The sequence below is a fragment of the Anser brachyrhynchus genome (genome assembly GCF_964034855.1).
Source record: "Anser brachyrhynchus genome assembly, chromosome: 2".
Lineage (NCBI taxonomy): Eukaryota > Metazoa > Chordata > Aves > Anseriformes > Anatidae > Anser > Anser brachyrhynchus.
Genome location: NC_137695.1, coordinates 99818088 through 99844548, shown reverse-complemented (window position 1 = coordinate 99844548; position 26461 = coordinate 99818088). Strand labels below are relative to the sequence as shown.

Genomic DNA, 26461 nt, shown 5'->3' with positions numbered 1-26461 from the left:
GCTAGAAATAGTTGGAAAAAAGAAGAAAATACCTGTAACCTGTAAGCAGAAGGCCACGTTTCGAGGTCTACTCATTCCTTAGGACAAATAAAACTTCTGAGGTTCTTTCTGTCCTGCGTAACACATCCTGTGAAAGACAAAGAGGACCTAGAGCAATGGTTTCCTTTTGAGGAAAATTTCTTCCATCTTGCTAAGATTCTGATTAGTCATTGAAGACTTTTAAATTGAAGGCATCATTAGATTTATTTATTTTTTCCTTCATTTATATAAAAGCTGGATCTTCATATAAATGCTTTGTATAATTTGTGAGTGGAAATTGTCTGGACAGTCATGATTGTAAATAAAATCTTCACTTTGCCATCCACAAGTAAGCATCTATCACCAAGATTTGTAATTTTTGTTATTGTGTTATTTCATTTTTCCTCTAAAAATTATATGTTGAGAACATAACTGCACATAGAAATTTATGATTATAGCAAGGTATGCTCTGTGTCCTGAAAAGCTCATCATCAAAGACAGAGAACTAAAAAGAGGTAATTTAAGAGAAAAGAGGAAGGAAGAAAGAAAAAGAAAGCTGTAATTTGGGATGAAAAGATAAGACGGATGCTTAAAGAAATCAGTGCAGAATTTGAAGGATACATTTTCAGAGAGGCAGGAGGAAAAAAAGCCTTAGTCATGATTTTTAAGAGTAGTAGAATGTGCAGAGCTGAGGCTGACCGGCTTAATAACTGCCTGTTATGTACAGACTAGTGCTCCCCACCATCTCACCCTTTTATTGATTTCTTTCGCAAGCTTTGTTGGAGCTGAAATTTTGTGTGTCAGGTGACTTAGACAATTAAAGTACTTCAGAGGTTGCTCACAGTATTGTTGTCAAAAAAGCAAAGCCATTTCTTCTTTTGTGATGCTGTAGCTGGAAATCATGCTTTTTGAAAGTGCTTATGTTAAAAACAAAACAACAACAACAAAAAACCCACAAAGATACTTCTTCCTTAATTTTGGAAGATGTGACCTTCCTTTTTTTCCCATAGAGCTTCCTGACCACCAGGGCATTCTGGGGCACCTGTCCTTCTCTTTCATGGCTTTGTTAGTGATTGAGTTAGAGTTGGTGAGGCATGAAGAAGTTTTCCATACTGGTAAAGGCTGGTGGCTTTTTTTTTTTTTTTTAATCTTTAAATAGGTAGAATTTGTCTTTACTCCCACATTTTTCGATACGCTGTTTTATAATTATTACATGCAATATTATTTTAAAAATACTGTCATTATTGCTTTTTTGATTTCTGTGATTTTAAGTTTATATTAATTAGATCCTTGACTGGGGCTGAGGGAGAATCCTTCTGGACTGTTTAATGGCAGCCAGTATAAAAGTCAAATGAAGTTCGATGGCCGAAATGTCTGGGGGCAGGGATTGGAGAAGGAAAATTGGGACACAAAGACAGATAAAGAACATTTTCTTCTGAAGATAATGAAGAAAAAGAAAATGAGTAGTAAAAAGTACTGCTGCTACAGCTCTTCAGACCAACCCTGCCCTCAACTCAGAGAAATACCTAATCTTTTAGTTTTTTTCTAATGTACATACCAACCTGGTTAATTTTTCAGTAAAAATAAATACTATTCCCCTTGTGCAGCTGCTAAGAATTATAGGCCACGCTAGGCAGTCATTTTTTTCCCCAGTTTAGTTGGCTTCTGTTGTGTGGTACTGCTGTGATGTATTTTCTGTCAGGTGAAATTTATACATCGTCCACTTGACAGGAGCAGTTAGCCACAAGGATTTCCTGAGGAGAAACTTCCTGGAGCAGTGGGCGAGGATTATCATTTTTCTTCTGGTCACGATGGACTTTCCAAGCCCTCCCGGCTTCCACGGGCCCTCACTCATCTGTCAGCTCCACTGGCCCTGCCCCAGCACAGCAGCAGCCCTTCCCCAACACGTCCTCCACCAAATGGCGAACTAAAAATCCACGCTTAGTTCAGATCTGCTTTTTAGCAAGGGGGCGAGCTCGCAAGGTTCCAAATGCATTTTAAATCAAAGAATTTAAAGTAAGCATCTATGCTACCTAAAATGCCCGTAGCTTTACTACCTGGGCTTGAGAACGTTGCTGTCTTTGATGCTAGAAGGTAAAATAAATCAGACACAGGAAATCTTCGGTTCAAGAACAGGTTGTGTTGCTAGGGAGTCTATGGCCTCCCAGAGAGTTTAATTGAAGACGAAGCCAATACCATTCAAGCTGCTGGGAGAATCGGTTTCTCCTGAGCAGAGAGTCAGTGTCTGACAAGAAAACCCCATTTGGGGCAGAAAGACATACTTTCTAGCAGTCTCAATTTGTCCAGCATAGAGGCTTCTGCATTGTGTCCTGCCCCTTCACCTTTCCATGTCCCATGAAACAATAAGTGAAAAATAGTAGCTGAAATTCTCTGCCGCAGCTGCTAGAAGCAATTATTCCAACTCTTTATGGAGCTTTCAGAAGCCGCTCCATTGTCCATCCTTACAGGCTTTTCAGGCCCAAGGACCCTGCGTTTCTTTTTTTGCTTGAGAGGGGGAAAAAGCAGTCTCCAAGAATGAGAAATGCAGATTTTTATGTCTGCTCAGAATTCTGGCAAAGTCCCTTTGGAAGTCCTGATTGTCTCGTGCTTTTAGCAGGCTTGGAAAATCTGGCTTGGAGGCATGGCTGCTTGGGGGCGGCCTTTTGCTAGTCATGTGTCTTCTGCTGGTGATGGGTTTCTTGCTGTCACTCTGAAAAACTGCGGGTTGTGCCTCCTTAGAGACTTAGGGTTCAGTTTTGAGGCCTCCTATTCTAGACCTCTGAACAGTCTACCAGGTAGGTGTCTGTCCCTCGCAGTTTTAATTAGACTTCTTAAGTTAGGGATGTTGATTCCTTATGTAATCTTTAAGATATAAATACTTCTGAAGGCTTCCACAATACGATCAAGATTGCCTATGTTAGGAGCTGCTTTCTGTCTTCTGCATACAAAAAGAAACCCGTCTCCTCTCTAAGTGGTAATTATATGTGCCTTTGAGCCACACAGAGTATTTCTGGTGCAACTAGTTGGAAAAATGGGATGCAGGTGTCTTAGCTGGGCTTCACAGTATGTGTATCTGTCATGAGATTTTATCTTAGCGCTCTCAGAGGGCTCCACCCCTCAACTGGAATGGAAAAATACTCTTTTTACATAACAACTTATAAGCTAGAGTAGAGATCTTTATCTTTCTTTAATTAGTAGTCCTCTAGAATTTTTCAGTGCTGTTGTACATTTTGCAGAGATTGAATTTTAGTCTTCTGAAAATATTTAGTCTATTCTTTTTTCCCCATTAACCTTGTAAGTCTTTCTGCTGAAATTGTCCCACTTTTCAGAAAATCTTTGCAAGGACAGAAGAATAGCAAGCAAGAGAAGGGGGATGGAGAACTGAGTTGTTTCATATTCTTAGTCCCAGTTTATGCATGAAAAATGTTGGAGCAGAGATACATTATATAAAAAAAAAAGATAATTTCTTCCTAGATATATTCATTTCTGAGCACTGAATGCAAGCTCCAGACTGATTTCTCGCCTTCTGTCTCCAAAAGCATTTCTTTCTAGTCTGTGCATGGGCCCAGCTTCAACAGAAGATGCAGGGTGAGAGGAATGCCTTTCTCCTGGTGAAGATATTTTCATGACATAAGGCCCCTGTAACTTGGTTACCCTGTTTCATGCAGTTCTGTCTCCTCCTTTTTGCTGTTATAACACCACGCGGGAAGTCAGCTGGTTTCAGATGTGTATATGCCATAGTAAGAGTAGTATTTTGTAATTTATATGTCGTATTTGAAAATGTATTTTTCATTTGCTGTTGTGATATATACATGGACTAAAATCTGTCCCAAGGGGGTTGCCAGAAATTTAGATTTGTTTTCCTTTTCTGTTGATGAAAATTGATAATGCATATCTTCTCTTGTCACCTTCTAGGAGAGAAACCATTCAAATGTGATGAGTGCAACTTTGCTTCCACAACACAATCACATCTGACACGACATAAGCGTGTCCATACTGGAGAAAAGCCTTACAGATGTCCCTGGTGTGACTACAGGTAATGAGTCATTAACTAAAGCATGATGAGAGAAGGGTTAAGGTGATCAGATGAGGTTCATTTGAAGTCACCAATAAAAATATATTGCCATTAAAACACCATCAGGGCAGCAGTAATTGCATATTAAATTAGGAGCTAAATTTAAAAACTTAGTCTTCAGTATTTAGGTATTACTTTATAAAGAAAAACAAATGATGGGAAACCTTTTAGTGGTAACACTGCATTGCTAATGTTGAGTGTTTGTTTCACAGCTGCTCTAGTGTCTGTTAGAATTCTCCATGGTGAGACCGCTTATCTGCATTGCCTTTTCAAATCAGTTGCTGTTTTGAAATTTTTCTCGGTTGAGTTGCAACCATTTCACCAAGAAAGGAAAAGTCCCCTAAAAGGCTTAGCAACCTAAATACTCATCAGACACTTATTAGAACTGGAAGCAACTGGAGATAGTTAAAGAGCTGCCGTCTTTTTTTTTCTGATTCAGTTTTCCTTCTCTTTGCCAGACAAGTTGATTGGGTGAGAGTGACTGTAGGGTGGTTGCATGGCAAAGTCTCCCATTTACACTATGAAAACCCACCCTCCTAGGTTAGTAGATTAAGTTCTCAGAAACCATGTGAATGGGTAGGTGAAATTACTTGTGGTGCTCATCCTATGTGTCTTTTGTTCATTATAGGCTAGTTAATAGTGATCTCATGTTGCTTCACAAGTGATTCTTTAGTTTTCTTAAACATACATCCCCTACAGCCTTTAATATCTTGCAGTAAGGTGGGTTGTATATGTGCATTGTAAAAGAATCCGTAGAAGTTATTCATAAGCAATTTACAAGAGTTGACGTTCAAAAACTTTTTAAAAAATTGGTATTTTATTTGATAAATGGTATATGGCTATGGAATTAGATGCATGTGCTGTGATGCATGCACACAAGAGGAGAAAGTTAACCATCTGATTATACCACTGTAGCTTTTTTTTTTCTTTTAATGCTGAGCATACAACTGTAATGTTCTTTTAGTATAAGTTTTAATGTAGTTTCCTAAAACAAGATGGTATAACAAAGGCTAGCCACTCTCATAATACCTGGTTTCAAAGTATTTATGAGCCTCTTTAAAGAAAGCTTCTGTACAGAAAGCTTCTGCAGAGATCATGCATTTTCTGTACAAAAATTTCTGTTGGTCTGTGCATATGGAGCAAATGTTCTGTGAACTCTTACTGAGCTCCCATTAAATTACTGCCTAGAACTGTGGAGAAATGAATTTGATAACCTGGAGGGGGTGGCTTCCCTTTCTGCGCTTCTACCTTATGGCATCCTTCCCCCCTTTTTTTTTCTTTCAAAAATGGAGTGTTTCTATTGGCTTTGATAAGTCATTTAAGAAGGACAGGTGTTGTTTTATTCATCAAAATGGTTATGTTAAAAGATCTGTGTTGAAGCAAGTGAGAGCATATATGTGATAGCTTGACATGCTGTGCAGCCGTGAAGGTAAAAGGAGTGCTTATCTCTTTGAGGATGCATGTTTGGGAAGGCTTAATCTTGTGGTCATCCACTTTCATGGTCAGGAGGAATGGTCTTACTACAGAACTAGGTAGAGAGGTGAGTTGCAGGGGGTTTGAGCTTCTGACATGGAGACACTACAGAATGGGAGCACTGTGAGTATGAATCAAAGTTTGCAGTTGGGGTTTCTTACACTTGCACAATGAGTGGGTGTAATTCCCCTGCTTAGCATGACAAAATAACTTTAATGTCCTGTGCAGTGAAAGACAGGAGATACTTTTTTTCAGATGGACAGTTTTCTGTATGGGATAGGAATTTCAAGAAATGACAGGTTTTTACAAGTATTTTATTATATTGGGTATTATTAGAAAAGAAGAAAACATAACTTAGTAATTTTATCAGGGTTAACAAGAAATCTCTAAGACCCCCTGCCTGTATATTATTGAAAAATAAATGCTTCATAATAACAGGATGCTAGTTTCCATTCCTCATAGGCCAATTTTGACTCTTTGGAGGCTGAGCTCTACAGATATCAGCTGATGCAGCTTTGATTCTGCAGGAAACTCGTTCTGAGCTCAGCTGCAAAACATCTGGCAGGGATGCAGCAATGAGAGCTGTGCTGCTGCCGCTGCAAGCTCACAGAGGCAGTGAGGCACTTTGTGTAGCAGCGGAGGAGCCAGCAGAGGGGCTGCTGTATTTATTAGTCTAGCAGTCCTGCTTGTGCCTGCCAGTTTCCGCTGTCCTGGGATATTAGGCAGCCTTGTTGGCAAATATGTTTTATGTGCTCTGTCCAACTCTCTCATTTTTTTTCTCCTTTTTGTTTTAATACATTTTTAAGGAACTCACACCTTGCCTCCTTGTCAGCTCAGCCAGTGCTACCTGTTTTCCTGAAAAGGTATTAGCAACCCTGTAAATCATGTCCTTCACACCAGTTCAGCAGATCGTACTTACTCTTGTGAGTGTCACCTACAGAAAACCTGAAATCAAGATTTTAAATTCTGCTGGCCCGGTGATAAAATTCACCCCCGTGCCTGGAGCTTGAGTTCTCACTTTGGTGACTCCCGCTCAGCCGGCACGCTCTGAGTTCACCCAGGCGGTTTCAGATGATGCTGCTGGGTGTTGCTTGGCAACTGCAGACTCTTTAACGACCTTTGTAGCTTCAGCGAGAGGAATATTCCTCATCTTGTGCGTGGATCTGGAGCAGAGCACTGTTAGTGCTATCACCGTGCCTCCTTCCACTGATCGGTGGAGTGATCTCTGTGTTCCATAAAGTAGTTTGGGACACTCGAATAAACAAGCTCCAAATACAAGATGTTGTAATTATTCCTGTCAGCTCAGTATGTTCTTAGAGATCACTGCTTTCAAGCTTTGAAGTTCTTCAGGAAGAAATTGTGAACCTTGCAAAACCTCTTGCCTCTTGTCTAGCGAGCGAAAGGCTAGTTGACCTTAGCTAGAAGTACAGAAAGGCAGGCTATTAAAAGAAGTGAATCTGAATTTAGGAACTGTTATGAAAATCTGAATCATTTGTGACTATACAGGCACCTATAACTTTTTTTTTGTAGCTGCAAAAACTAAAGTGAAATAGACTGTAAGATACCATGGGGGAAAAGATCTTGGCTGCGTGCAACAGAAAAGGGAATTTGTTCCCTCTAACACTCAGCATGGGAAAGTCTTTTCTTAACTAGGAAAAGACATGAATGGATGTGGTTTCCCCAAGTGAATAATAAGCATTTCCATCGCACAAATTTTATATTCTCAATAGCATGCACATTCCCAAAAGGAAATGGGAAATGTTGGTCATTTTATTTCACTGAATTGCTTTTATAATCTATGTTTATGATTGTAAGTAAATATTCTTGCAAAACTAATATATTTCACCTCTACTTTTTGTACTTTTTGTAATAGTCGATACTTATTTTTTTTCTAAATCTTTAGTACATTGTTAACAAATAAGTGAACTTCTGCTTCACTATATAACAGTATACAACTTCTAGTAATTATAAACAGAAATTATATTTTCAGTCTAGGTTTTAAAATACAATTCATTTTCAAGGAAGGAAAATATATACAATAAAAAATTGCTTGTTAAAAGTTTCAGCTATATTTTTTCACATTTGTATTTTAAAATTAGGTTAATCCTATTTAGATATTTTTTAAAATGATGCACATTTTTCCTTTGCATTTTCATTTTCAAATCAAAGTGTGTTTTGCCATTCTTACGTTATTGTGCTTCATCACACAAAAATATTCGTTTGCTCCTAATTAAAGTTCACAGCAATTTTATAATACAGAATCAGCCTCATACACCAGCATTATATATGCAATGCCTATTTTATATTTCTGAGTCATTTACAAAAGATGTGTTATGCAGCTAAACTTTTTAGATTGCACGATCCTAGAGTAATACCATCCAAAATACTGTTTGCATTTTGCGATGGGCACAGTAAGAAGCAAAGAGTCATGTAACGTCGTGAAGCTGAATAATGCCTGTGAACTTCAACTAATTTCTAAAACGGTCTGTTCTGTGGCCAGACCTTTTAGATCTGCAATATATTTAGGCACCTGAATTTAACCTGATTTCTGAAGTGCTAAACTCCTATATATATTCCCAATGATGTCAGTGAAAGATGCAGATATACAGCATTTTCAGAAATAGAACTAGTTTTGAGCCTGTGTTTAACGTAAAGAATTCCTTTGGAATTAGGAATCTCATTTTAGTTGTATGTTAGGCTTCAAATTCAAGTATCATTAGTACTAACTTTCCATGTGGCTATCACAGCTTCTTAGGGAAATAATAATTTATGTTCAAGGTGTGAGTGAGGGGGATGTTTTAGTACAAAACGGATTTGGATTACTTTGTTTGGAGGGCTGTGTCAAAAGGCAGAGCCCTGCTTTTCGATTCAAATTTGTTGGAGTTCAGGGCTCAGGAGGAACGCCGGCTTAGTTTCACGTTACAGAATCAGTATTGCTACGACTTTGACCATGAGACTGGGGGACAGGTATAATGTTAACATACTCTGTGCCGTCCCTGTGCTGCAGTTAAAGAAAATGACTCTTGCTTGTCTGGGACTCTACTGCGTGGTTTAATTTTGCATGGAGTACCTGTGGTGGCGAGGGGAAGGAAGGAATGGAGGACAGCATCCAGGGGAATGGCGATGTTCCACAGTCAGAGATAAGAAGGGTTTAGAAGCTGTGTAAATCACAAAGCCGGACCAGCAAAACAGCATGAATTCCATAAATGCACCTTTCCGTGAAGTATGTGACTTGTGAAGGATGCCTTACAAGACTGAGAATAAATAGCATACATTTTTAATATAATTATGTAAACTAAAATAAATATTTTACATTTATTATGCATAATAAAATAATTAGACAACATTCTGCAAGGGATTATGGCATCTGAAATTCCAAGTGCAGAAGGATTCATTGCGTATTTTCAGCAGCAGCGGCGGCATGACTTAGGGGGAGCGACTCCACAGGGGCTACTTTTCTTTTTTTGGACAGCATCCCTAGGGAGTTCCTCTTTCCCTCTGACTTATAGTATATGTTCATAGGCTGTAAAGACCAGTTCATAATACACTCTAGGATTTGCACCCCAGTCAGAAGAATGTGCGAAGTAAGTGTTTTCTCGCTGTTTGTTTTAGTGCGTTTAATAACCTTTCGTTGTCTCGATATCATTGCGTCAGCTGTGCGCTATTCCCTGGCTTTATCAAGGATAACTAGGGACTGCTTTAAATGCTGAGATAACGGTATATACTTATTCATAGCGAAACTGAAAGACCATTAAGGCAACTTCTACATAAAATGATGAAACAGTGTATTTATCATTAAAATGTTAGCATTAATATGCACTTTTTACCAGTGAAGTTTTATATGCATGTGCAGGAAATAACTAGGTTATACAGCCGTGTGGAGAGCGAGGCTGATGAGGACGCCAAGTGGCAACCACCACTGCGCTATGGAAAAACACTTCTCTGTATATCAGAAAGGCAGACTCAGGCAAAAAAAAAATGCATATACTTTGTACGAGTAAGAAATTGCGAAGGACAATAATGCTTGTGTGTAATAGAGCATACTGGGCCTTCAGGAAGCACTTAAGCTTCCCTTGTGCTCTGGAGCAGGAGCTGAGGGCATCCAGTGCATTGCGCTAGCAGCCTTATAAACAAATGAAGATGGAAGTTTGGAGAGAAATTCTGTCAGCGCATGGGCGTGGTTCCCAGATGCAGACTCCTCAGAGCATTATTCAGCCCTTAGTTTTTAATAAACATTCAGATAAAGTATTTGATAATACTTCTATTAATCTCACATAAAATATACTGTAGCATTTAAGGCTAAAGAAAATCTGAAAAAAAAAGTAGAGCTGCAAAAACACTTTAATTATTCTAGTGAATACATGACATACAAAACATCGATTAGTATTATTCCACTTATGATGCTTCTGTTACTTAATAAAACATTTTATATCCGCCTTAGCTGTAGCAGATAGTTCACATGGCAATTAAATGTGATAGTGCAAAATCATCCATCACGTTAACCAAGAGACACGACTCCATCTGTAGTTCCTAAAATTCAGAAACTTGTGGAGTTAGAGAGCACACAAGTAATGGTACGGCGCTCACTGAGAGATGTGCGTGTTGTCTGCACCGACTGAGAAGTCCTGTCTGAAATTCTGCAGAATTGTGTTGGTGGCAGTGTACAAAAGAACTTAAACTGCCACTCTCTTGGCTCTGCCCATCTTCCCTGCCAGATGACAATGTCATGGCATGGACCACTTGAGAAAATGTACGTTTATTAGATTACATGACTGTTTCTTTAAAAAAAAATAAATCATAAACACACACACAAGTAGTAGGTGTATGTATACCGGACATACATCCACAACAAAATTGCCCATTTAAGTGGCTTTTGCACAGCATCAGCATACACTAGTTACTTTGTGAAGATGATTGCTTTCCATATTTTTAATTAATGGCATAGTAAATACACTGTACTTAGTAGAAGGGTAATACAGCTTTTTTATTTATTATAATCAATAATACTTATTCCCTATGATATGAAAATTCATCAATAGTTCTGTAAGCAATGGTAACTAGCTTTTTTTGTTGTTTTTTTTTGTTCTTTTATTATATTTATTTATTTATCATTTTATTTTTTTATTATTCCCATTTCCCCAAAATTTATTTATTTGTTTGTTTATTTATTTATTTTCCTGTATTCACTGTAATTAAGAGGAACTAAAAACTGCCTTTTAAATTCAATGAACCTATGATTTTTGTGCTAACATTCACCCACAGACTTGGGATTTTCAAGTATCTTTAAAACAGTGATGCACGTGCATGTATGGATAATAGTATTCAAGCCTCGTTTTGGACTGAATCCTGTGAAGAGCAATTTTAAAGTGATATATTTGGGCCTAAATGCCATGCTAAATTACTCAGTTGTTTTAACCACTGAGTTTGATGTTACTGAGACATACTGAGACATACAGACACCAGTGTAAAATTTTTTGTGCAGTTTTAACTTTGGTCAGCTTGTCTCTGCTGCAGCCTGTTGTGGTCCGAGCTCAGCACTCTGTCAGTTCACGCTTTGCTTGAAGTTCTGCAAAGCCATTCCCAGGTTCCTGGTTTCTTCCAGTAGGCAGTGTCTCCCCCTTGCCGTCCAATTTGGGCTTTGTCCCTAAACTCTTGTGACACAGGCGCTCAGTACGGGGGCGTACAGGTGCACCCTTTTTTACATTGAAGTCCAAACTACTTAACCCAAAGCCTGAAGTAATTGGTGTCTTGGAAATATGAGTAAGAGCCCTTCATGCAGTGGACATGTTCTAACTAATGTCTTCTATTACCTCATTTTGTCTTCTCTCTGTCCTCACACTTTTTCCCTATCCCATGTAATCATCACTATTGTATCTCTTCCTCTTTCTTCTTATGGAACATAAATATATTAAAATAAATATACCTATATTTATATTTAATAAGTCAAAATGTTTATAAATTTGGAACACCTGCATGTATTTCAAACTAAAATAACCATACATAGGCTGCGTTTTGATAGTAAATAGAATTTCAATGCTAACTTCAAGAATGGCAACGCTATGGACTGAGTGTAGCTTTTAGTAAAAAAAAAAAAAAAAAAAAAAAGTCTTGTAATTTCCTGTTCTTGTAGTGCTTCTGATAAAAATGAAGTTCTTCTTTTGTGTCTACAAATAGACTTTCATTTGTTTGCATAATTTCATCTAAAACTAATCATTGGGATCATAGATTAATTAATATGACCCTTTAAGGTAAAAAGTAGTTTTAAGAAAGACTAAAGTGACTGTACATGTTTCCTTTACTTTTGCCTGTTAACACAGAATTTAAAAAAAAAAAAAAAGTTTGTTTCTTTTACCATTCCTTAATCCCCGATCCAGTCATTATAAAAAGGTCAAAGCAACCTTTCGGGGTGGTCAGTCTACAAGGAATTGTTATTGCTAACTACCTGAGTGGTAGTTAGCAATCTTTGAAAAATATTTTGGTAGTTTTACAGGCCTTAGAGGTGAAATTAATACACAAGTCTGCTGTGTTACATATGATTTATTCTCCAGACAGTATGGCTATTACCATGTTAAAAAGTTTCTGGAGTAATTCTGTCTTTATAACAACCTTCCCTCTTCCTCCTTCATTCCTTCATATGTCAGATACAAAATAAGTTAAAATGCTAGGAAGTACTAGAAAACAAATTCTGTTCAGAAACCGTTCCAGAAAGGGGAATAGCCTAGAGCAGGGGCAGGGGAAGGAAAGATATTTGCACTGTAAGTGCTGATGAAAATCAGAGAAAGAAAATAATTGTTGGGCTGAAAATGAAGAAAGGAAGGAAGGAAATAAAACTATATATGTATCTTTTTGCTGCTTAGATACTTCTAGTGAATTGGAATTTGTGAGCAATTTTTAAATAAGTATGAATTTGTTAGGAAGCCCTGATTTATTGAAGATAAATGAAGGAGCTTGCTGATTCCAGCAGAGTCGCCCTTGTTTCTGTGACAGCTTCTGCCTGATTTCCTCCAGACTGGCGTGCTGGGGTTCTGGGAACACAGGTACCGCGGTTCCCTGAATTTCCAGACCCCCTCACTGCTTCAAAAGTGGAAGCTGTGGGCCGGATATGCTGGGCCTGAGCCTTTGCAGGAGGGCTGATGGGTGTTTTCCCTGGGCCACAGTAAAGCAGGGCAGGACTGAGGCTCCTGGGCAGAGTTGGAGCCTGGGGTCTGGTGCTCCTGGCCAGCCTCTCCCCCACCGGGTGGCGAGCCCCAAAGGACCAAAAGCCCATACAAAGAGCAGGCTGGAGAGGAGCTTTTTGTCCAAGTGACTTATTATTAAGTCGCTCCTTACAACAGTTTTATCCCTGATTGGCACGGTCTTTGTGGTTTTGCTGGGCGTCTTTAGGTCTGAATAGCAGGCATAGGTATTGTTGAGACCTCTTGAGGACTTTATGCAAGTCAGCATTTATAGCCCCCAGTTTTGCTATTGGAAGTGAGGAGTGCTGATCTTGTGTTACCATAGCTCTTTTTTGGAAAAACACTTAAATCCCAAATATATTTTTCCTTTCTGTCTATTAAAAAAGTAAACAGTGGTGTAAAGCATTCATAGGATCTGTTTATTATTAGGTTTATTATTTAGGTTTACTTGTTCATTTTTTATCTTCAGTCTCTCACACAATATTACATTTAGCTGAATAGTATTTTTTTTTAATTTGTTCTTTTAATAATGGAAAAATAATCAAGAGAAAACTAAACACATAATCCAAAATGTATATGAAAGAGACTGTCCTGTATTCTTGGATGCTGAGGGACAAAGCTATTGCTTTTCATTCTGCATCCTCAGAGAACAGGTGCGGACTATGTGGCACTCCTTCTCTTTCCCTCACAGGTCACAGACGCTGGGGCACAGTGTGTTGGGAGAAACAAGCTGGTGCAACGCTGCTCTTCCATCTCCCACCCACACAGGCAAGGGGTCGGACTGGAGATTTTCCTCAGTACTTCTCCACCTCCTTCTGTAAATGAACTGAAATAGGGAGGGAGTGGGATCTGAATGGGACAGGAAATAATCTGCTGCTGTTCATAGCCCAAGAGCAAATTGATTCTTTTTCCTGAAGTAAAGAGGAGGTCAGAAAATGACTTTAGACTCCCAAGTACTGCCAGGATCCCCCCGGTGCTCCCAGGGCCGGTAGCACAGTTGCAGGTTGCTCCCTGCCTCAGGCCAGCTGACTGCCAGGCTGAGTCTGGTTTGCTTTGCTTTCCGCTGAGGCAAGCTGCCCAGCCCACTGTGATTCCTAGGATATAGCTCCATACACATGCTTGTGTATTTTTAAGTAGTGCTTTAAAGTAGCACTTCTTCTGATGCTCTTCACCATTGCTATCTATTTATATTTCTAGTGTTGTTATCATCACCCCTCCCCACACACACAACTAGAAACTCTTCAGTCCACAATACTGTAAATCTCTTTGGGTTATAATTCCACAAATAGATCAAGTGGTTCTACTGACATCATAAACCACCTGAACATCCTCCTCCTAGTTTATTGTGGCACTACAAGTACACCTAAAATATCCTATTTATAGCTTTGTGTTTATCACTTCAGTACACTCTCCTGCAGTCCTCATTCAAGCTAATTATGGATTCTCGCTAACAACTCTGTACTTGAGGAACATCATTTATTCTGCTAGAAATCCAGTGTGGAACATCTTCCCGTCCTAAGCTCCTCTAAACATTTCTATTTGAAATTTTGCACTTACCATCTACAGGGCAAGCAATACTTTTGAATCATTTCAGAGTTGTAGAAGTTACTGGGAAAGTATCAAAAGGAATTTTTCAGTTCTAATGGTTTTTCACTAGAAAAATACGGTATTTCGTAAATCTTTTTATTAACAAGCTCTTGGTAGGATACAGAGAACCATTTCCATTAGCAAGTTTTGGAGATATCTGCTGTGGGTATTTTAAAATACAAACAAGCCATTAGTAATTCATTTTCTTTTCAGGAAAGAGAAGGTGTGTCTTGAGTTCAAAACGGCAATTTTTATAAATCAGTTAAAGAGGATTGATTTTTAGCCTGGTGTCCCTAGCTTATTCTGAGGCTTGCACCTGACCATCCATCCATCCATCTTCTGTCAGTTTCTTTAATAACTTCTAAAGCTGTTGGCCAGTTCCAGTCAAAATTGACACGCCGTAGTAGTTGCTGAGATAATTTAAGTTCGTACATCTTTCTTGAAAGAGGTGAATGAGGAGAGGAGAGAGCCGGTGAGAAACAGGCAGGCACAAAATTCAGCTTTCACGCATTCTTCTGTCTTACAGCCAGACGGTGTATTGTTCCCGCCTCGCCACCCAGCACAGCTGTAGGCCTTGACCGATGGGAGTATCTTGGAGGTTGTGTTGGGGGCCTGCTGTTACCGGATTGGGAGATTTAGTTAACAGAGCAAGGATCCGTAGGAAACCGTGCTTCAGTAGTTACAGTGCTCGCGTGTTAATGGTTTTGGACCCCAAATTAACTGTTTGGTGCAAGTTGTCAGGACAAGTCACTTTAAAAAGGTGTTAAAACTTAACAGCTGTTTTTAAGGATAAAGAGAACACGCACAGATTCCTGTGGTTTTTTTTAGGAAAGAGATTAGTTAGAAAAGATATATGCCCCTAAGATGGAGAGCACTGACATTTCTAATTCAGTCAGTGAGCAGGAAGAAGCTTCCAGTTATGGACAGATTATTCCACAAGTGCTTTCTTTGGCTTTTCTTCCATACTTTTTTTAGGTCATCTACTGATGAACTGTGACATAACACATAGGTCTAGACAGATGTATTTGCACGAGGAAAAGAAGCGAAGTTTGAACAAATACTAAGGTTTTTTTACATGGTTTTGGTGATAATGAGTATCCACAAATTCTCATCTCTCACAGGGTCCAGTGGCTCTGTACCTATTTGGAATTCAGCCTTTTCCTTTAGGTGACTAAATGTGACTTTCATCACATTTTAATTTGAATTTTAATTATCCAGCCTTTAAGATTTTGATCAGCACTAATAAATTATAGCACAGTCATCTTATACGGTTATTTAGCTGATTGATTTTTGCATGCTAAAATCTAGTCATTTTGAGAAGCAATAAAAATACTTTCAGGTAAAAGAAAGGTTTCAAAGATAAAGGAATCTGTACTAGATTTGTTTAAATCTCTGTCAGACCAGGGAAGGAAGACCTAAATCCAAGCCCTTGCTAGGGCAAGCAGGTGGCTACTATCCATTCTGTTGGAAAAAACGCGATGGCATCAAGTCAGGCAATCAGCCCTTACGTGTGGGCCGATGAGAGCAGCTTGGGAACTGCTCTGTGTTGCCTGGTGGTGGTGCAAGAGATGAGGTGCTTACAGGATGGCGTGACGGTAGCTCTATTAGTGCTCAAGGTATATTTTGAAAAGTAAATATAGTATTTGTTTTTTCTAGCTGAGTTCTTGTCCAACCTCCTCTGTTCTTGACTTGCTCTTTCATATTTGGATCTTTTTTCTCTCAGACCATGTTATGACATAATACTATGAGAATCTTCATGTTCTTTTCCTGCTCTCAAGTGCTCATTTTTAGCTTCAGTTCACCAGTAGCATGGCAGGGGCCTTGTAACGGGAAGGATGATAGCTAAGCCTCCCTCCATCTAAGCACCTCTGCTCCAAAGCTTAGCTGGGAGTCAGCTCTCCCTGAAAGAAGGGCTGGATGGTGTCTTCTGTCATGGGGTTGATGGTATAAAACAGAAGTAAAGACAAAGAATGAAGTCGTGGCCCCACTGATGTTAATCACATCACCTCCATGTCCTCCGTGAAGCCACGATTCTCCACCCCTCATGAAGCACAAGAGAGAAATGGAAAGCCAGAGAGCTGGTAACACCTGTCACAAGGCTTTGTATCCTGAAACACAAAAAAAGTTAAACTTGGCAAGTAGATCGTGGGATCAAGAGTCCAGTTACTTCTGTTTCCGCTAAACTTTACAGATGGGATCCCGATGCCCAAAATCACACCAAAAAAATGTAAATCCCAGAGCAGCTACTCCTTTAGGAATTTCTGTTTCTGTATTCCCTCTCTACTGAGTTCACAAGTTCTTGCACAAGTAAGTGAAATAACTGAGGTGTGCTCGGAAGTGTCAGGCCTGAGGAGATGGGTATATCTGCCTCAAGGTTTTTGATACACCTCTTAGGGGAACAGGCCTATTCCTGTGTTTTTGGTTATGTGCAAAAGGCCTGAAAATTAGACAAGCCAGGATTCATTTAATTAATAACAACAGTGCCATCCAAAGCCTGATTCTTGTTACTGTTTAGTATTCTGAGCTGAGATGGCACAGAACAAGGGTTTGGAAAGCTGTTGTTTGGATTTTGCAAGAAATTTATATGGGAACCACGAATGAGAACAGAAGAACAATGGTGTAAACAGGGATTAGAAGTGCTTTTGGCTCCTAGCAGTTCCTCACTATCCTTGGCAGAGTTTCAGGAAGAAAGAATGTATTTCGTGCCAGCTAATACACTTTCCTGGGACACAAGAGAATTGGATTCAGCCCTCCTGAAGATAAGGACAGCCCTAAACTCAGGATTTCTATTTCCCGTAATAGTGCCTTTATTTCTAGAAAGCTAGGGACTCCAGTGCTTCCTTTCCCTGAGCACGTAGGAGCTCCTAATGTTTCATATGGTTTACTTAAAACTTCAGAAACAGTAGGCACCTAATTTAAGCAAGTCTTGAGACATACATCAGGTCTTTCTTATCTCCACTAATTGTATTGGGAATTTAAGTGCTTATGGTAGACAGATAGGGTTGCCTTCTAGTACTGCCATGCCCAACAGCATACCTGAATCAAACAGAAGCTTATTTCTACCCTGTATTGCAGATGTGCTGTTTTTTTGTTTGTTTGTTTGTTTTTTCCTATTGTCTGATTGTCTTATCCTTTTCAGTGCTTAGGTTGTAATTTTTCTGAGGCCAAGACTGATTTTTCTGTTGTTCCTCCGTACAGTGAGTGGCGTAACATCATTCTGTAATGGTATCCTCTCAAGTCAATGTGCTGTGCAGTGGGAACATACCAGCTTTCTTGGAGCCAGTTTTCGCATCATAAATATAGGATTGCATTTCACCACAGGAGTATAGGAAAGCCTGTACCCTTATGGTGAAACCCTACTGGTGCCAAGACTGTGATAGTCTTTAATGGCTAAAACCTCAAAGAAGCTTGAACAGCTGGGAGCCTGCATTCAGTTGAAGTGCAATTTCAGTGCCTAATTCCCATAGTCTCCTTAGAAAATCTCATCTCTCATTTCTAGGACTAGTAACCTAATACCTTTCATGAGAACTAAATGTATATAAATAGATTTTTCAAATACTTTAGCATGAGCAGTCTTAAGCATAAGCACTGTCTGGATCAGGCTTGGCTGTTTTAGTTGGGTGTTGTTTTTAAACCTGACCTTCAAATACGTGTCTCTCTAAATTCATTTCTGACTGCGCTCTTTTGTTTTGTTTTGTTTTATTTTCTTTGAGATCATGTCAATGTTATACAGCTGGAGAAAGGGTAGCACTGAAAGCAATGGATCTTGGAATGCGAGTGAAGCTATTTAGGCTATTTCCTTTAAAGCACAGCTTTCTGATCTATAACCATCCAGTATTTAGAAAGAAAGGATATCAGGATATTATGAACTCTATTATTCTCTTACTATTCACTTCGTGTTAGTAAGCTGCCGTTCTGTAAACTCATGGAAATAGCCTTGATATATACAGACCATTTCTATCCCAGCAGCAAAACAACAACAACAAAGAAAACAAAACCTGTATCTATCTGATAACAAAAAAGTAACAATTCTACATGTAGTTTTCTACACAAATTTCTTCTATTTACTTAACTTATGCTTACTTTTTGGAAATACTTAGATTATTTATAGTAGTTACACAGCAAACTCCTGTGGCCTCTAAAGAGGTATGTGGATTAATGACTTCTCAAAGAATTGTTTTACAAGAGTACTGTGGTATTTTTAGAATGAGTGCTTAGTTATAGTCGCTAAAGGCATGTTATTCACATACATAGGCATCTTTTGTACAGAACCTATGTATTTTTTACTATCTGTGCATTCCGACTTGATTCAGGAACGCACCTCTGTACATGTAGATGGCATTAAGCCTATGAATAGGTCCAGTTTTTCTAAAGTTAGCTGTGCTCCTTAGAAGACCATACTGAATTAGCCCTTTAAGGACTGTGTGACTATCATGCAAAATAGATTTCAAGGAATTTTTTTTGGTTTTATATAAAAGGTGAGGAGTGTTGGGTTCTTTTCCTTTTTTTTTGTTTGTTTTGTTCTGTTTTGTTTTGTTTAAGAGTGGAATATATGTTTTCTTTAGCTGTAAAAGCACAATCAAGGCAACATGATAAGTGAGTCAGTGTTGTAAAAGTAAAACTAATTTTGCCTTCACTCACATGAGCTATAGAAGGAGGAAGCTTTATTGTCCCTGGGAAGGTGATAAGGCAGAGTAATTGTATATTATACTGTCCTGGAACATCTGCCTGAAGACTGTTGGAGCAATTCATCTATCATGGACGATACAGCATGTTTTGTCTTTCTGCTTTAACCCATCCCCACTGCTGGCCTGCACGAAGGTTTTGATAGGGACTGTGCCTGGGCTGGGGCTCACATTAATCAGTCCCCTTGTTCAACACTCCAGCTGACATAATTACAACCTGCGCACAGCAGTTATTCAAGTCGAGTCCTTGTCACTCGTGGTGCGAAACTACACAGCTCAGATCCCGAAGGAGATTGCCTTATCACACAGAACAAGGGCTCACAGGAGTTGAAGAGAATAGAAATGGGAAAATGTCTTCCGGGAGTACTATATATTCCTTTAAAATAAGACATTTGAGAGACTTACAAGGGACAAAGAGAAGCATTGTGCAAGGTCTGAAATGAACAGGTTATTATTTTTAAAAGGATTACACAGGCCATTTTTGTGAAATGGACATGGATTATTAAATAAATTCAGTGGTCTCTCTCTTATCATTCAGTGACTCTGCCCTATTAGTTTTCTTCAGAAGTGATAAAATAGTTTTTGACTTGTATAAGCTTTAAGTATCTCTCAGTAGAAATCATCAGAACACAACTAATAAAAGTGCACATATTATACCAGTAAAATTGGCACACACATAAGGGAAGATCTGCAAGGATCAGAGTTAAGGGTGAAGGAAGAAGCATGCAAAAGGGCTTTCAAAGATGAGCAAGTTCATTAGTTTCTGCTCTAGTATGATACAGGAATGTGAAAGATGAAGCCAAAGAACAAGTTTCATATTTTACCATCTCTACCTCTTTTCATGTTAACCCTATGTGGTCAAAAAGGCAAGTCCATACCACCATCTATACTAAGTAAAAGGGGGTTATTTTCATGTAATATGACGGGTTTTTTTTTCCTCTCTCTCTCTTTTTTTTTTCTTTAAGAACAAACCTTTGCACACATGATCAGAAGGCTTTTCCTTGATGATTAAATTTTTTTATTCTTGGGTTTTTAGCAGCTTTTTGAAGCTACACAGTTCAGGCAGTTCCTATGCTTCTCGGTCAATAGATCTACAATGTGCCATGATTTCTTACCTAGTTAAAATATTGTATGTAATATTTAGACATAATTGTGTATAGTTGAAAGAACAGTAATACTTTTTTTTATTCTGGGTGGTCCAATTTGAAACTAATAGTTTTACAAGACAGCTTATCTGGGATATTGAATAGCCTGAAAAAGTGCCAGAAAAAACAGTGACAAAAAATCTTACACATTTTACTCTGTTTATGTGCACTAAGCATGGTAGGTAAATTAAATACATAGTTTAGTGCTTTCAGTCAACTCTATTCCATTTTGGTATTTCGTGGTGAAGCACACACAGGAGATTGCACTTGACGTGTATGTCTACTTTGAATGCCTATCTACATGAATACTATAACTTCTTACTAAGCAGCATGGCATCCATAGGCAAATGTACTCTCACAGGAACAAAAAATAAATTTTGCTGCCCCCTACTCTTGAAACAGGGTTTCCTTGGGTGAATGATGACTGTGAAGTAAGCTGAAAGTACAGAGCCAAATGGTGCATTTACTTATTTTTGTGCAGACAATAGCATTATGAGGACATAATGTGAAGAGAGTGATGTTTCTCCAATATATACTTTCAAGGCAGATCTTGGATCAGCTAATCAATCATACCTCCAACTAAAGAATCAGATTTGACTTTCAGAACCTAAGATGGTTTTGCAGTATTGACAGCCAGGAAGGATATATTTTAATTTGCAGACTGAACAAATTTCAATGACATCATGGAAACACAATAAATGTCTGACCTGACAATGACATTTTTCAGACTTAAACTGTACTTCTTGTAGACTTTGAGCCTGGAGAAAGCCTTAAGCTCATCCAGTCTGACCTTCTACATAAAACAAACTGCATAGGTGTTTTTTTTTTTATTAATATTTATTTTTTTCCTACAGCTTGCTCTTGTGTTTTACTGAATTTTGTCTTTTAGAAAGACATTCAGGTTTGATTTGAAAACTCCAAAAGTTGGAGAAGCCATTCCCCTTGTGTGAAAAGTTAATTGCTGTAATTGCTGAAGAATTTATGCTATATTTCTCATTTGATTTTAACTACAACTTGTAGTTATTGCTTTTTGTTTTGGTACAGGTTTTCTCAAAGTTAAGGTATCCCTTAATCAAGCATTTATTCCCCGTTAAGATACTCAAGTCTCAAACTCAAATGTAATAAGCAAAACAGAGTTTTTAATTTTTTTTTTCCCCTTAACTTCTGTTTCTAACCAATGTGGCTGTTTGTGTACTTTCTAAAATGTAGGCAGTAATGTGGGAAGTAGATATGCTGGCATTAGTTTCTGCACTGTCATAAAAAGAACATTGCATCCTTACATTTTCTTATTACTTACTTGCTTACTTGCATCTAAGGATGGCATGGGACCTTTCTTACAACATCACGCTAGAAGCTCACATAAAACTGTTGGCTCTCTGATCCCTAAATCATTTTCAATGTCACAGCTTTTCACAGTGTTTTTGCGTTCTGTGAGTTACTTGCATGCTTTGTGCAAAGGTGTGAAACCTGGCGCCAGGTTGTATGTGTACGTATTTTGATTCAACCAACCTAGCTTCTGAAACCATCCTACTTGCTGTGTATGACTGCAGTATCATTGTTATTAATCATGCTAACAATTACACTGTCACCTGCAAATTTTATTAGCAGGAATTTTATATATATTCTTTTGGCATGTATAACAAAAGTAAGTCTTTCAGACAATTAATGCTTATTCCAGAGATAAACTGAAACAGTAGAAATGAGGAAGAAAATGACCATTACTTTTTGCATGGGGGGCTGGGGCTGGGATAGGGCAAGAAACTGCAATACATTAGCATTAAAAAACTACTTCGAGCAGAGATTGTACAGACCACAGTGCCCTGGATGTGAATCCAGGCTGCAAAGCAACAGGATTTGCCCTCTAGGGAGCCGTGTTGTCACTAAAATGGCTGAAGGAACTGACACAAAGGCCATTTGGAAGAAGTGCCATCTGCATCTGAGATTGACAGGCAGCCTTTAGGGTCTGCTGCTATCATTTCTGACTCCGGCAACATTAGGAGTCCAGTTTCATCTCATTGCAGCCTCTAGACTCGACACCCTTTCTTAGGCTCCATCTGCACTTTTATATTTGAGAAAATACTTTATGGGTTCCCAAGGATATACAAACAGACCCTACAGAATTGTTCAGCTACTTTATGTGGTCATTAAAGGAAGTACAATAGGGAAAGAATTGATGTTGAAAGGGAAAGTGTGTCTTCAATTAAATTCATTCCAGCTTTTTAAAAAAATGGATGCTTTCCATGGCCTCATTTCAGCAAGGTATTTGATCATGTTCATAAATTTAAGCTTGTGAGTCATCCTTTTCAAGTCGATGGGGCTGCTTGTGCTTAAGCTGCACAAGTGTGTAAGTACCTTGCTAAATCAGGGCCTAGGGTACCTAAAAGGCCGGTCCCCGTCCTTAGGCCGCGGCAGAGACGCCGTTCCTCAGACCAACTTCTATTTTATGCCACCTGCTCCAACGAGAACACAAAGGGGGAGGGAGGAAGCCCACGAACAATGGAGTGATTATTCTCCGTTTACTGGGAAATAGATGAACTCCACCTGCTATTTCTGCCACTTAAACCTTGGCTGACACGGGGCGGCAGCGCGCTGCACGCAGCCGACCTTTGCATCCCTCACGGGCCTCGGGCAGGCTGAGCCGGTGGGTCAGTGAGCCAGGCCGTGACAGGGCCCCCTCTGCATGCAGGGAGTCCTGTTAAATATTATGGAGAGATTTCAGTAGGAGGCTGTGAAAATTGTGCTTCTTTCCCCCCTCTAGTCAGTAGAAGGAGACCTCGTGGCTCTCTCTGAAGAGCTGCTCAGGCAGACCCTCTGAGGCACAGCTCCCTGCCTCTCCGCACCCCTTCCTCCTGCTCCTCATCCCACTTCTAATAGTTTGGACATAATTTCTAGCTTTCTGTCTAAAACATTCCCATTTCTCTTTCTGTTAAAAGCAGGGTTAGTGGGAGCATTTAAGGCAGGAAGCCATTATTTTCTTGGAATCAGAACGATTTATTTTTTTTCTGCAAAAATAAAGCTTTCTTTATGTTGTGAAGTGTGCTGTGAAACAAGCTGTTTGGTGGTTGTGTTTGTTTTTGGGGGGAATACTTAGACTAAAAAATCATGAATTGATCTAGTTGCCAGCACTGTTTTTGTACTTTGTTCGCTGTGCAGAGTTGTAACCTGCTCTACAGATCCCTAGGAGGAAAGCTAAGCTATAATGCTCCACTTCTTATTTCCCCTCAGAATCTCCAGTTACCCCAAATTTGCCTTTAAAAGAGTGCATTTTGACTATTGTGACCGACTCTTTGTAGCTCGTGTACTTTTAACGATTGATTCTTTGAAATTGGGATATTTGCTCATCGTAAATATAATTGTAGACCTGTGGCCAGATTGCATTTTGGACATGCTAGTCTGCCGAATGGAGCTGAAGCACAAGCAGTAATTATCAATCTTCCATCATTTTCAGTGCTGACGCACAAGTTTTTGCTGCTTCCCTACAGGGCTCTGCTACTTTTTAGCAGCCAGCATTGGACATCTGTCACACATACTGTATGTCATAACAAATAGATCATTATAGAAAAAAAATGCAAAGCTATAAATGTAGAAAAGCAGAAAAATGTTACGATTATTATCCCTGGGTGTTACTATAATACTGTCAGAATAAATCCCAAATACATTTTTATTATTTTCTCTGTGAAGCTGACTGTGTCATAAAATCTCATTAAAACATGTAAATGTAGTGTGCTCTCTTTTATGGGCTACTTCATATTTTCTGAGTGGCAATACATGCAGTACACGGCAGTACATGTAAAACATGGCAATGCATGTGGCCACCAGATTGTTAGGCATGCATTTTTATGACATGGTGGATATGTATTTCAGTCAGCTTAGCTCGGTGTGGTTGAAAAGCATCAGCTGTGGGCAAAAGTTCACAGCAGAAACAGATAGAGTGGTATAAGACGGTGGTGTCCCCCAGCAGTTCCTTGCCACTGTCCACCAGAGGTCTTTCCGAACAGCATAAAGAGGTGTCTGCCAGCAGTGGCATAGGCAGAAACGAGCTTGCCTTAGGTGCGTTTTAGCTGACCTCTTGACTTCCACGGAGCTAAATGCTTCTAATTCTGGCAATAATATCGTAAGTCGGTCACAGAGCACCAGCCCATGTATTCATGTGATTCTTCCCTCAGTCTTTTAAAAACTAAAGACAGGATTTTGCTTGTAAATTAGAAAAAGCAAGGAAGAGGTAACCCAGGTGTATGCTAGTAATAACACTGAGATGTACCACATTTCTCATATAAATATGCATATATAGGTTATATATGTGTTAATGTATAATAATTATAGTTTTATAATACTGATGACGATGCTAATGTTAATACAATTTGGAATGCATTTTTGTCCATGACATATTTTTGCTTTTTACTGTTTCTTGGGCAATACTCTATTGACCTCTAGCACTGAGCAGGTAAGCCAATACTACAGTTTTTAAGCCCGTATTCTGAACTGAGCATTTGTGGTGTGTGCTGATTGCATATCATGTTGTAGCTAGTTTGAGCTAGCTGGCAATTAGTTTATGTTATTTAAGAAACAGAAATATAGATAAATCTTGAGTATGCTGGGATAAATTTTTGTTTGCTTTCTTTGTCTAGGTTTTTGCTTTGTAAAGTTGGGCAGGGTGACTATCACTGTGAAGGGTTTGATCAAATAAGCCTGGTCACATAATGTAATAATTACCACAGACTGCGGTGTGTGTTTCTTTCCTGTCAAGAAAGTGTTGCCCATTGGGTTGTTTGCCATCACTCTATTCAATGCTAGTTTTCGTACAGTTTAATGTGAGTAAGAAATAAAGACAGGCTAGAAGTGTGGCATTTTGGGAAGCAGTAATGCTGAAGGAAACTGAAAGGTCCTGGCACATGAATGAAAGAACAGGAGCTTTTGGTGCTGAGGAGTATCCAGGAGCTGCCAGAACTCCTGGCTTGGCTGGGGAGTGCTAAGAACAGTGGAAGTCCTGGAATTTGTGTGTGCAGCACTGTTGCAAAATGCTGTCTAGTGTTCAAAGCTTAGAGCCATGTTTACAACTGAAAAGGATTTAGCAAAAATTTGGTGATTTCCCAACGTGAGATGAAAGGAACTCGGTCTCTGTGGCTCAACTGAGCCTCCAATAGAGGTTTGGATAGCAGAGGACTCTTCAGCTGAGCAGGAAGGGTCAGACATATAGCAGCATCTGTTAGCTGGATGCCACATTGGAAGAAATATGACCATTTGTGAAAATGAAACTGATTAACTGTAGAGTCATTTGCCTACAATTACAACAGATTCCCCTTCGCTCTCCCTCAGATTTCAGTGTGTCTCAAAACTTGATGTTTTAGCACCAAAAAGGCTGAGGGTTTGAAGGAAGAATCACTGGGCAAACTTTACAGACTGTGGTATCCACGAGGTCAAGCTAATTGCTCCTTGTGACCTTGTGTTTCAAAAAAACTGTTTTTTTCCTTTTTTTTTTTTTCTAGTTTAAATTAAAACTGCAATAACTAAAGACAGTTTTTCAAATTAGCTTGTATTTTCTGTAAACTAGACACCTGCAAATTTTTGGTCAATAACTGAGGTAAAGAGTCTTCAATGATACATCCTGTTTTTCTGAGAAGTTTGCTTTCATCATAACTGCTTGGATTTCAAGAATAAGGTATCCATTGAATTTGCTATTTTTCAGTCAAAATACTGCCATTTCTGTGTGCTTCTCATAGGTTGCATAGCAGGGTACGAACGGTGCAGAAGACCTTCAGAGTGCTCCCTGTACCAGAGTGAACTTGATTCATACCGACTAGCAGGGAAAAACAGAAATCTTTTCACTCAGTCGGCTGTATCACTGTGTTTGTTTTCATGTTGTAAATAGTGACATCCATGGAGCTGCCGTAAGGCCTTTAGGTTATATGCATTTCTCTGCAGAAAGAGGATGTTTGTACCTAGTGTCCTGAAGAAATCTTTTTGTAAAAGGTTTATTTTGTGCAAATACGAGCCCTGCATGGTGCTAAAATTTTTGAAACTTAGTGGGCTAGATAATTAACATTTTGCCTCATTTGTACCTCTGAAAGCTTCCATTTCCATGTCTTGCAGTAAGCATCTTTCTGAAAATACCAGGCACTGCATAATGGAAGAGTGTCCTAATTTCAGTCTCCTATTAGTAAAACATCTTAATAAAACTAGGTTGTTTCCTGCTATATTTCTCGCAGCTGTTGAATACAGTGCTAATATATTATCATGTACAAAACCGTTAGAAAAAAGCATTCATATTCAGAAAGAAGCTTCAGAAGGAAGCATTCATATTCT

General features: G+C 39.0%; 1 protein-coding gene across 5 annotated transcripts in view; it reads left to right on the top strand.

The window, feature by feature from the left end:
- ZNF407 (zinc finger protein 407) overlaps nucleotides 1-26461 on the top strand; it is a 336771-nt gene that overhangs the window by 205723 nt on the left and 104587 nt on the right. For all 5 annotated transcript variants that reach the window (XM_080581095.1, XM_080581096.1, XM_080581097.1 and 2 more), the window contains one exon: nucleotides 3934-4054. In XM_080581095.1, coding sequence (XP_080437221.1) covers nucleotides 3934-4054 — 121 coding nt within the window. The remainder of the gene's footprint in view (nucleotides 1-3933; nucleotides 4055-26461) is intronic.